General features: G+C 46.5%; 1 protein-coding gene across 1 annotated transcript in view; it reads left to right on the plus strand.

Moving 5' to 3' along the window:
- pde3b (phosphodiesterase 3B) overlaps window positions 1-12444 on the plus strand; it is a 46519-nt gene that overhangs the window by 25669 nt on the left and 8406 nt on the right. The window contains exons 2-8 of the mRNA XM_080843062.1: window positions 5340-5390; window positions 7560-7808; window positions 8070-8212; window positions 9217-9320; window positions 10108-10321; window positions 11377-11462; window positions 11571-11722. Coding sequence (XP_080699188.1) covers window positions 5340-5390; window positions 7560-7808; window positions 8070-8212; window positions 9217-9320; window positions 10108-10321; window positions 11377-11462; window positions 11571-11722 — 999 coding nt within the window. The remainder of the gene's footprint in view (window positions 1-5339; window positions 5391-7559; window positions 7809-8069; window positions 8213-9216; window positions 9321-10107; window positions 10322-11376; window positions 11463-11570; window positions 11723-12444) is intronic.

Consider the following 12444-nt stretch of genomic DNA (forward strand, 5'->3'; position numbering starts at 1 on the left):
TGTGATGGACGTGAATTACAAAGCCGTGGCTCAATGTCAGAGCCGTGGCTCGCTGTGCGTCAGGGAACGCACACAAGCTGCTGAATTTCAGTAGCTTATCACTTCTTAACAAATTACGGTCAGTGTATTTAGATTAGGGATTTTGTACAGTCCGTTACATTTTAGTATCATAAAAAAGGAGGTGTCCTAATATCCAGGAAATATGTCACAGACTGGGATTATTAGTTCAAGGTTCAGAAAAGGCAGATGTGTAGTCAAAACACAGTAAATAGCATCTTTACAGGGAGACCCAGAGGATGTGAGCTTTTGATGTGCAGCCATGTTTTAGGTGTGTACGTGTGGTATATGCTTTCAGACACCATTTGAGCTTTAAATGTGCGGCCATTTTTAGCTGTGTATGTGTAGTATATCCTTTCAGACAGCATTTGTTGTACATTGTTAGATGTGTTTTATTGGACATTTATGTATGAGACCCATGAACAATAAGCATAGATGCACACGGAACTCTAGTTTTAAATATAGCTATATATCAAGATTTATGGATTGTTTCATTACACTTTTTGTTTTGTGTTTGTTTAATTTTGGGCACCTTGATCTGAATAATCAATTTGTATTTTGTAATGCATCCCCAATGACATTCAAAATCTATTACATTTTATGGAATATAGAAAACAATGTAAAATTGTGAAACAACTCTGTATTTATTGGGACAATATTAAATACCTTGTCAAGCCCCTACATTACACGTGAGTGTGTTCCAGCCCTAGTCTAAATAGTATTCAGAACCTCTATAAATAAGTTCCTTTTCTAAAACGTTCTTGATCAGTACGGTTTCAAAAACAACATATAAATATGCAAGCCCAGTTTCCTGAGGGGCTCTGTGGATATCAAAACCTGACATCAAGTCAGAATGAGTGTCATATTAGCAAAGGCTTCACTCTGGGATAGCATTCAGGACCCAATGGCCATCTCCATAACAAATGTTTGTGGTGCCTCAGCTACCGGAGCAGTTCATTGACAAACATGAAATAATACTAGCTCTGATTAACCTGTAAAAATGCTAGCTCTGTTATAGCAGTTGCGCACAACAACTTTTTATTTCGCGTATTGTGCCTAGCATCACTCGGCATGGCTTATTGAGGGGCTATTTTCTGTTTGGCGATAGCACTGAGTGCTGAGTGACTGAGTCTGTGAGGACCCTGGCTGTTTTGGGCAATCACAGAGCCATCCCAGAACAACACCTGCAGTGAGAAGTGACAGCTGGCTGTGAAAAGCGCTGGATGATGCTGTTGCCTCCCTGTGCGCTCTCGAGCCCCCCCGTCCCAAGAATTTTCCATGGCCCTGTCAGCTACCCTTGATGACACCGCCATCACCCATCCACCATGCCCCCCCCCACCCCTTCTCTGCTCCAATCAATAGCTCCCTGCTCAGCTATGAACGCTGGGTGACTTTGGAGGAGGAAGGCTGAATTATTTCATGTTCTGTAACAGAGGTGTGGTCCAGTGTATAGACGCACCACAGGCAGTCCACTAAGGAGTCCTCCTTAGTAAGGACCCATAACACACTTTTGGCTCAGGATTGCATTTGTAGTCTGAGGACTTTGTCTGTAGCTTGAGGTTTTGTCCTTAGAAATTCCCCTTACTATCTTAACACTCGTTCCAACTGTAACTTCACATGATCTTCAGATGAAATCTGTTCAAATTATTGTAATGGGTCTTTAATTAATGAGGACTGGGGCAGAGGTCATGATCAATATAGCGAAAGGTGCACTTTGAGCACCATTAACCTCAGGAACTCATAAACAGGGGTTTGTAATGAATGAACACCAGGGTTATGTTGTGGCCTATTGAGTGTGTTAGTGTGACGGATGGGTATTAAATGTTTCATTTATCTCCATTACCACACAAACCATGACCCCTTGTGTTGCTCTGCAGAGAAGGTCCATGGTAAAGGGTCCTTTTTTAAAATGGGATGGGTCAGTTGCTTATTCAAGATCAAGAAGGCTGTTCAAAAGTGTTTTTATTACTCTTCACTAGATGCCAACTGTACCCTGACTAACTTTCTTAAATCAGCAGTCATGGCATTTGACCTTTTGTAGTACTATGGACATTTCAGGTTTTGCCCTTCACAGTTTAGTTTGGTTGTGTTCAATGGTTCTTCAGTGCAGCTCTTCAGTGACTCTCCAACGCTCTGCGCTTCGCCTGTAGAGTAGTCACAACAAAGTCTGTGCCTTTGGAAGTGGCCTTTGAAACAACTGTGCACGTCACCCATGAAGTCATTGGTGACCATCTCTTCTCCTGGAGTTGAGATGAATGTGGCCGTGTTTGCTTCCCTCTTTATCAAGCCTAGCTGATTAATCATGCCATAGTCTCCTAGAGTCTGGACCCATTGGGGCGTTGTGTCCTTTGAGGAGCAGAGCGTTCAAGAGGGAGGTTGGCCAGCCCCAGATAGGCGACAATAAACTTTTATTAAGATAAGATAATGACACCAATTGTTTTGACAGCAGTGTGACTTCCGTTCACTGTCTGGAACATTTTCACCTCATGTGTTTCACGGGCTACATCAAGTTCAAATTCAATCTGTATGTAATCTGTATGATGTGTACATTGACTGACTTGGTCTGTATGGGGCGCTAGGGCACTCTTTAGCTACCACTTTCCCAGGAATCAATACATTCCTTTGCATTGAGAGGCTCTGGCAGCTTTTGACCCAAGTGCCGTTTATTTAAAGCAGTACAGTGAAATACAATAGTGCCGTGTGTTTGGATTACCAAAAATAGGGCCCCTTATCTTTAACTGCTTTTATGTCAACTGTTCAACCTCTGTATCGCTCCATTACTTCACCTGTGCAGTAAAGGCCTTATCAAGCTGATATATAGCAGAATTACCTTATAATGCTGATAAGCTCCTTCTCTTATGTAAGCACCATAGTCATTGACAATAAACCGTTAAAGGGTAGATATTGAGCTCCACGTCATACTCTCCTGACGTATGGAAGAGAAGAGGAAAAGATTATTTCATATTTCTTTACCATAGCTCCACACTCACTATTTAAGCTCTTTGTGTTCATATTATGTGTGTTTGCATGTGTGTCATCCGTGAGTGAATGAGTGTGTTTGTTCTAAATGCTTTTCCCACAGCTCTTTGCGTGGTAATCCTTCACGGAAAGAGACGGTGGCGGCGCGGTTAAGCTCATGCTGCAGTGTTGGGGGAGAGAGAATGTGTTGGCTTCAGGTTGGGTCTGTGTTCGGTGCACGGCGAGGTCAGGCAGTGTATATGTGTGTTGTGGTATAGCCCACTATAGATATCCTCCTTATCGCAGGCTGGCCTTATATGCATAGAACCTCAGTCAAGGTTTGCAAGGTAAAACTAATGTCACCTGCTGTCAATTTATTGTCAGAATCCACTTTTTTCTAAAATACTGAGCCGACTAAATACAGATGCAAACTACATGTACAGTTGAATATACTATAATATATATTTGCTGCCATTGTCTTCCACGTGTGTTTTGCAAGTTTGGTTTGGTCCGGAGGGTTGTGTATGCCCCGAGACTCACTGGAGTGTTTGGCCATGCATAGAGACTCAAGATTATGGGTACAGTCATGAGCACTGTTTATGTGGGCATCAGGCGCTGCCCTTATTTTTACACACACACACACACACACACACACACGCACAGACACACACACACACACACACACACGCACACACACAGCCGCTGAGTTCCTCACACAGACAGCAGTGCCATAGCGGCTGTGCTCTGGCCTCCTTTTGTGGGGTGGGGTGGCACACGTGATTGGCCATCTACTGTGTGGTCCCTAGCCGGTCAGAGTTGCTGATGGCTATGCCCTCCTGGCGCCTCTCTCTCCCTCATTTCGTTCTTCCTTTCTCCATTTTCCTCTTTTGTCTTTCCTTCTCTTCCTTCCCTATGTCCTCCACCTAAACAAGTCCACTTCCAGTGGATCACTCAGGCCCCTCTCCCGCCATCACGTTGCCATGGCTTTTGTATCATTGTTTGCTTGCTCTCTGTCGTGTTGCCATGGCAGTGCTTATTTGCCGTTCTAAATGTCTGGCTGCATTTAACAGATGACAAACAGGCCGACTGGCTCTGATCAGTGGATAGACTGGATTGAGTAAGACCCACTAGCCTTCATGACAATTCTCCTAGGTATGCTCTGAACAAGTCATTTCACTAATTAGAGCACAAGCCACAAGTTTTCCAGTGCTTCATGCATTGTGGTTGTAAAGCGGACTCCTAGCCCAGGTACAGATGACTGGTCCTTCCCAGTGAAGAGGCGGTCTCCATAGGGAGAGAATTAGGGAGAGGCTGGCACTCTCGGAAGCCTGTCAGAAACCTCCACTCCACCCTGTGGCTAAAAAGAGCACAGCATTTCACCCCTTGGGTTCAACATGGCGACCGGCTTGACTTATCAGTGTGAGAAGTCATTTCACTGCAAAAACAAACACCTCCTTGTAGGTCATTGCATGTTGTAGGTTGACCTTCGAACAGCAGTAACTTTTTTTGTGCAATTTTCCCTGCGCGAAACTCAAGTGTGATATGTGTGAACTCGAGTGTCATATATCCAGAAAGTTATTCACAAGCACTACAACCCTAAAGAAGTAAAGGAATGTGGAGAAATAGCTGTGTTTAACCAGAGGGCATGTGCATTTTATCAGAAAGCACTGTCCCATGAAATGGCAACAGTTCAACTATCTTTAGCCCATCGCAGTGGTGTGAACTGTGTGGGACTCTGGTCCTGTTGGGTGGCTTTTTTTTTTGTCTAACAGATAACGTGGAAATGCAGAGTGCTGACGTAGTTTGGCCAAGATAAGATCTGAAAGGCCCATTGTTGACGTTTCATTGTGGTTGTGGTGGTTTGCCCCCCCCCCCCCCCCCCTCCTTTTTTTTTGTCTCATGTTGTTTTCCTTTCTGCGAGAGGCCCGAGTTGCGAGCAAGTCGGTTTACTACTTTTGCAAGTGTGCTCGCCTGCTTCCCGTAGTGCAGTGTGCAGAGCAACAGCTATGACACCAAGACTTCTAGTTGTGTGCCACTTAGTTGTTCTGCATCGCGCCCCACATTTAGTTATGCCCGCAGAGGAAGAGCTACCCTCCCGCTGTTGTCTACAGTCTGCTATTGTGTCTGTGGGAGCCCTGGCATCGCACAACAGATGGAACCTTCAGATTTAGCGTGTGTGTTTGTGTTTGTGTGGGGTGGGGGGTCTCTTACAACACCGTATAGAATAGCTGTTGAAACCCGTAATAATAATGCGTTGGGAATCTGTCAGGGGCCATTGTGTGGCCCTTGTATCCCTCTGACACTGTGCCTGTGCTCTCTTTCAGATGATCCTGTGGGACTGGGATCTGAAGCAATGGTACAAGCCCCAGTATCAGGTTGGTCCTCAGTCTGGCCATTGTCTCCAGATTCTGTATATTTGTTCAGTGTATTTTTTTAAACTGTTGAACACACTGTAGTTTCCTGTCTTGCTCTGACACGGTCCAGTTGGACTTTTTTTATTGCTACAATGTATGCATCACTGATAGATTTGTCTGCTAATGTGCCACATTTAGTATGCTGACGTCTGAGATATGTTTACAAGAATGGGCTGGATGTCCCTGACTGTGTCATCTTTTAGAAATGCCTTGTATACAATGTGATAGTGTATGTGTTCTTCAGGATGTCTGTAAGTGTGTGTGTGTGTGTGTGTGTGTGTGTGTGTGTGTGTGTGCTTACATTCTGTCACTCTCGCAGAGATCCACACCACATTGTAGTTATCAGGTGGAACGGCACACTCTGTTCCACTGAGTCACACACACACACACACACACACACACAGTTCTTTCAAGTTGCGACCACACTCCTCTCAGGGCCCCTGTGCCTTGCCTGCTGTTTGCGTCTCGTCCATCCCACTGCCACACACACACACAAACACACACACACACACACACACACACACACACACACACACACTCACTCTTAGTGACGGGCCCACCCTAGCCATGTGCCAGTTAGCCCTCCCATCTGCCCGCTGCTGATAAATCAGCTCTGCCAGGCGCGGGGGGTACAGCAGGCCACTCAGCCACCATCATCAAGCGTTACATAAGGCCTGCCTGCCTGCCTGCCTGCCTGCCTCTGCCTCCCTGCCCGCCTGTCTGGGCCCGCTCACACACACACACACACACACACACACACACACACACACGCACACGCCTGACTGTGCCAGCTGACGTCACAGCTCAGAGGAAGTGCTCATCGGGCACTTTTTTTTCTCCCCCCACCCCCTCTTCCTGCGTAGGACAGAGCCATACCACCACTCTACTTTATTACTTGCATACCAGTTCCCAAAAATGGCGCTTCTAAATGATATGCAATCGATACAATGAGCTCAGCATGTGCGTAAGAATGTGGAAAATGGATTAACCACAGGCCGTGGCTTTCCAGACTTACTCCAACTTTCTTAATAATGCAATTATCCACTTTTCTCAATGTAGGCTTTTAAAAGTAAAAGCCTTTTCTCACTTTTCTTTGGGTGTTGGGAGACTTGCTCCAAATGAAGGCCCTCCAGTCCCCTTGTCTCTCAGGCGGCTTGTGTTCTTTCACCCCTTAAAGTTTGTTTATTGTTACACAGCATGCAGGAGGCATGAACTGAAGAGCAAAAAGCTCATCAAAAGCTGATGAGCAGTTTCCTGAATCAGCCACAAGGGGGCAGCACAGCTCTGTCAAGCTCTACAGCCACATCCTGTCTTGTGTGGAGAGCAGCAAGGAGAGGTTTTGAAATTTATAACAGCCCACATGTTATATATAATATTGATTCTCTTGTTTTAAACAGTCGCATTTAATCTCCCAAATCTTCTCTCTGACATTTAATCTGGTAGTTTTTTGCCATTTGCACGTCACGGGAGTGTGCTTTCCCTCGCTGTGTTGTGTGAAAAACGTGACCCCACAACCGGCCTACTTCATACCATCTTCACATTCTTCTTCGTGCTGGCTGAAAAGTGGCTATCGCTTTTTCTCTGTCTGTACCCTCAACCCTTCTTATCTGATGGCTGCAGATCAAAATGCACACCACAAAGAATTCCACTGGCGTTCAGGCTAAAATATTTCACAAATTCCTACACCTCTCATCTTAATGTTTGTAAGGGTCATGGTAAAGATTGCACATCTCAGTTTGGCCTGACTTCTCCTGACCCCCAGGTCACAGATTTCTGAACAACCCTTTAAGCTGGTTTGTAAAGACCATCCTGAAGTTAACACTATCTGATATCATGCCAATACTGTGCTCGTATACTGGTATCATACCAAACCCCCTGTTTTGTTTACACAGAAGGTATTGTTTAATTTTGTTTGGAAACAGCCCATTGTTACACATTTTATTTTATATTTATATTATTGTTTTGTATCAACCAGAGCACATCTGATGAAAATATCTATTGCATTTTTATGGTAGAAATACTGCCCTATTAAGAACTTGTTTCAGTACTGACAAGTACAGACGTTTAAATGAGTATCTTTGTGCCATTGCTACGACATGTTGAAAGACGTGAGTGTCTCGTGTTCCGCAGGGGGCTGTGAGTGGAAATGGCGTGGACCTGTCGGTCATCAACGAGGCGCGCAATCTGGTGGCGGAGCTACTGATGGACTCGTCACTGTCGCCGCACATGGTCTCGTCGCTGCGCAGCGTCAGCAGCCTTATGGGCACTTTCTCAGGGTCGTGCCGCCCGCGCGTCAACCCCTTCAACCCCTTCCCCGGCTTCTACACCTGCACCGAGATTGAGGACCCCAGCGAGCGGGGAGAGAGAAAGCCCCCCAAGGTAAGGAGGTTCAAGGAAACCCTGCTAGATAAAAATGCTGCATCAGACTTGCAAGTTTGAAATGTTTAAATAAGACATTTGCCTTATTTTGACTCTAGGTCCTAGCATTAGCAACACTTGGGAATAAAGGGCAACTTTGCACTCTACACTGTATAGCTAGCAATAAAACTCTATGAACCAAAGAAAACCAATGAACAAGCTTTTGGTCCAGGTGATCGTGTTTGAGTGTAACTCTTGGGTGACCCTTGCTCCCCCTCTCAGGGCCTGAGCAGCAGGAACAGCCTCCCCACCCCACAGCTCAGACGCAGCTCTACCTCCACCCTCCCACCTCAGCTGGAGTCATCCGTCTCTCGCTGGGAGCGCAACAACAGCAAGAGAAGCCACCCAGACTTCACCAGCAGCGGGTCAGAACACACACACACACGTACACACACACACACGTTCACACATACACATGCACACACACACACACACACACACACACACGCACGTTCACACACAGATCAAACAGGGGAAGACCATAGGCATAGTCTCCTCTCCCATGATTTCACTCCAGAGGATCTTCCAGTAAACATAGGTCTACATTTTACACTCCACCCTGCTTCCATCTAATTTGGGGGATACTTTGGATGTGAACTAGGGGCAGCTGTGGCCTACTGGTTTGGGTTTTGGGCTGGTAACCGGAGGGTGGCCGGTTCGATCCCCGACCAGTAGGAAAAATGTGGGCGGGGGAAGTGGTAGAGCACTGTTCTCCCATGCCCACATCCACGGCTGAGGTACCCTTGAGCAAGGCACCTAACCCCGATCACTGCTCCCCGGGCACCGTGAAGGCAGCTCACTGCTCCGGGTTAGTGTGCTTCACTGTGTGCCTCACTGTGTGCTTCACTACCCTGGATGGGTAAAATGCAGAGACTAAATTCAGAGTGTGTGTGTGTCACTATCTCTGCGGTTAAAACAGTCACTAGTCACTAGGGCTCCATTTCCATTTCCATTTCCAACTCGTTAAACTTTCCATGCTCTGGGAATTGTAGTTCACTTCAGAATCCACTGGGTGGCACTGTTGAACAGAAGAGGACACAAGGTAAATGCACTTATGAATTCTGATCAAGCTTTCCCGTTCCTATTGTTCAGCTTCAGATGACTCATGTCATCACGCAGTGGGCTGATGTCTCAGGCCCTATTGATTATCAGGCCAAATGACGAGCACCGCCAACGGCACACGCTTCCACCGGAACACCACCTGTTCCCTGAGGAACTCACCATCCTTCCTTTATGTTAGAACGACGAACGTCACAAATAAATCAAAATCGGAAAATGGCCAAATGGCCAATGCCTGTTTAAAAAGCCTGGTTTGACATAAGTTTGTTGACTGACGTTGACTTTTTGTGTCCATTGTGTCTTTCTACAGCCAAGGGTCGCTCCCCAACGGCCCCAACAGTAACCTGCTGACCATCCCCAAGCAGAGGTCCTCCTCTGTGACCCTCACGTACCACACCGTCCCCCGGAGAGCAGGTCAGTGCGCCACACACACTTCAGCTGCTGCCACGGAGGGGTGTGCTGCTGTTGTTCCAACTGCTTGCGATAGAATCCCCCTAACCCTCTCTTGGAAACTCTGGAAGATATTTATGACCCCCCCAGCTGTTTCCTCCCTGCAGGCCTGCGCCAGGACGATGTTCCCTAGAAACTCAGCTCCGTCAGACGTACATGTTTTATTGGGTTTTTGGTGAACGTTACCCAGAGTGCCCTTAAATATAATGCTAAAAGGTTAGACAGGGGAAGGATAAGGATTTTCGTGGAACATTTGGAGGTTTTCTGAACACTGATGTTTTATGTTGTTCCCTCTAGTGAGGCATTTGATAGGCCCAGGGAAGGGCAGAGTTTAGCAATGTCTCAAGCAGATAACCAAGCGCGCCGGGAGGGTTGGAAAGACAAATGTGCTTTTGCTTTTCATTATCTGGGTCCACTTTACATTCTGGCTGCACTGTTGAACCCCTATATCTCAGTATGAAAACGTTTATACATGGCATATTTTGGGGAGATACGTTCCTTTGCAGAACCTTTAGTTTATTCTGCAGAGCTATCTGAAATTGTAGACTACAGATCTTTGTACGGTACCAGTTATTGTGCGTATTGGTATATAGATGTATGGATGTGTATAGTTGATTGTGTGTATCAGTCATTGTGCGTACTGGTATATGGATGTATGGATGTGTATAGTTGATTGTGTGTATCAGTCATTGTACTTACTGGTATATGGATGTATGGTCGGTATAGTTGATTCTGTGTATTCCCCCTGTAGGTACCTCTCCCAGTCTGAGTCCATTAAGCTCGCCCAGTCACAGTCCTGCCATGGCGGGTTCCTCTCTGGTGACGCGCTCCCCAGTGGAGTTCCCAGACACGGCCGACTTCCTCACCAAGCCCAGCGTCAACCTGCACAAGCCCCTGGGCTACACGCTCAGCTCCCCCGACTTCCAGCAGCAGTTCCGCCTGCCTGCCGCCCCAGTCTGCACCAGGTACGGCTCTACAGCGCCACAGCAGCACACACCCCCACAACTGCACCCCCACAGCTGCACCCCCACAGCTGCACCCTAACAGCTGCACCCACAGCATGCACTGACCTGGAAGATGAATAACGTTCACCTACTATCATTGCAAAAGACCGGCGAAGCTGAGAAAATGGTCATTCATTTTGGTGAAGGAAACTCTTTTCTCTCCTGCCAAAACAATTTGTATTTCCTTCAGTTTCCTCAAGGGTCTTGTTTCGAACCCTTCTACCCTTTTGCTGACGCTTCAGTGTTTTATTCAATGCTATCAGGGCTAGGATAAAGACACCACAGTGTCTGTATGTGAGCCACAGCTGGTGTAGGGTTTCCATTAGTTGGTAATTACTGTTTTTCGTAAAATTCATTAAAAAAAAACTATAAATGAAACACTTGCCGATCAGAAACGTTCAAGACAGAACATTTGTGTTCTGACAGCGAAATAGCCTACAGTATTTTTTTTTCCACAAATGGGTGAAACCTTCCCTGAGGTGATGACCGAATCAGCAGCCTCACCTCTCATTGAAGCGCACATGACCAGATGTAGTGGCAGTGAGGAGAATAGGGGTTTAACTTTTGCAAAATCATAGAAAGTGCTTATTTACGTATGAGTTTAGCGAGCTACACCCCTACTGGAAGAGAAGGAGGAGAAATTACATGGCTTATCGGCATTGTAAGCTGCAAAGAGACATTGGGCACGTTTCATTTAAATTGGGCAGCAGAGGACTTTACCGCAATGACATTTTTTTGAAAATAGGTTACAGATGTTTCGTTATAGCCTACATTTTAGTGGGTAATGTTGGTGTTTTCTTCAATCGTTACTAATCATTTTGCTTAATTGTAAATAGTTCAGTAAATAGTCAAACTGATTTGAGGTCACCCTCATTCTTTCACCAACCAATTATATGTGCACTTGTAGAACGAGACTGGTAAGTTTCAAGAAATTCTTTCTGGGCTGGTAAGAAAAACTCCTACTGGAAACCCCGAGCTGATCACATGTGGTTAATTCTCATCTGTCGTCCCCTCAGCTGCGGCCGTCAGGTGCTGAAGAGTGCGGCAGAGGCCGGGGAGAGCCAGACCCCCTCACCTGTCGAGGTCCAGCGCAGACGCTCAGGTCAGGCACTCTGTCACCCCTCAGCTACTGCCAGCCCTGCACCATCACATTCCTTTAGAGTAGAGGATGTTGAGCAGGAGGCCTCTGTGTGTGTGTGTGTCTCTGCAGGCGAAGGGCTTGGCTACGCCGGCGAGGGCCCAATCAGAGAAGAGAGCGTGGAGTCCGAGCCGCAAGGAGAGAAAGGTCCAGACGCTGGGAGAGACGGCCAGTCAGAGGAGGAGCCGCGTCCTGCTGAAGAGGCTCAGACTCAGGATCCTGAGGTGCTCAACACTGCCCCTACACAGCTGTGGCACCATCAATACCTGAGAACAGACACAGTCAACACAGATACACATCTTACCACCTTAACACCATGATACATTGTTCATGGCAGTACAGCACAGATTACAATGGCACAATGGTATGCAGCTTTATCCAGCAACACCTACCTGTATTTACTGCAGTGCATGCAGTGCTACAACATAACATGGCTGCCTCCTGCCCTGCAACTACTTAATTAATTAGATCAGTCAGGAAACTGTAAGCGACGCTGCTGATTGTCTCAAAAGCCAAGGAGACCAATCATCTTCTTACACCCCCAAGCAATTAATTCCGTACCGCTAGGTAGACGCCATGCTGCTTTTTCGTTTTCCCTGCTCCTCCTCCTCCCCAGCTCCACCTGTCTGCATCTGCTTAGGCTAGGGGTGGGCTCCTGCTCTCATGGCTTCATATTGTCCCTATGTTGTCTTCTACTCCGTTGTGTTCTTAACCAGCAGCAGCAGCAACAGCAGCAGCAGTCGCCACAAGGTTGCCGCCAGCTGCATCTAACAGCAGGAGCAGCAGATCTAGTCCGCCAAGACCAAACATACTGCCAGGTCATTTACATAAAGTAAAGCTTATAAACATACTCTGAGAGTTTCCTGACTGAATAACTGTTATGTTACAAGAAACGCTTAGGCTCGACCTGAAAATAAAGATCTGTGATGTTTCACATTCAAACTAT

The sequence above is a fragment of the Sprattus sprattus genome (genome assembly GCF_963457725.1).
Source record: "Sprattus sprattus genome assembly, chromosome: 8".
NCBI lineage: Eukaryota > Metazoa > Chordata > Actinopteri > Clupeiformes > Clupeidae > Sprattus > Sprattus sprattus.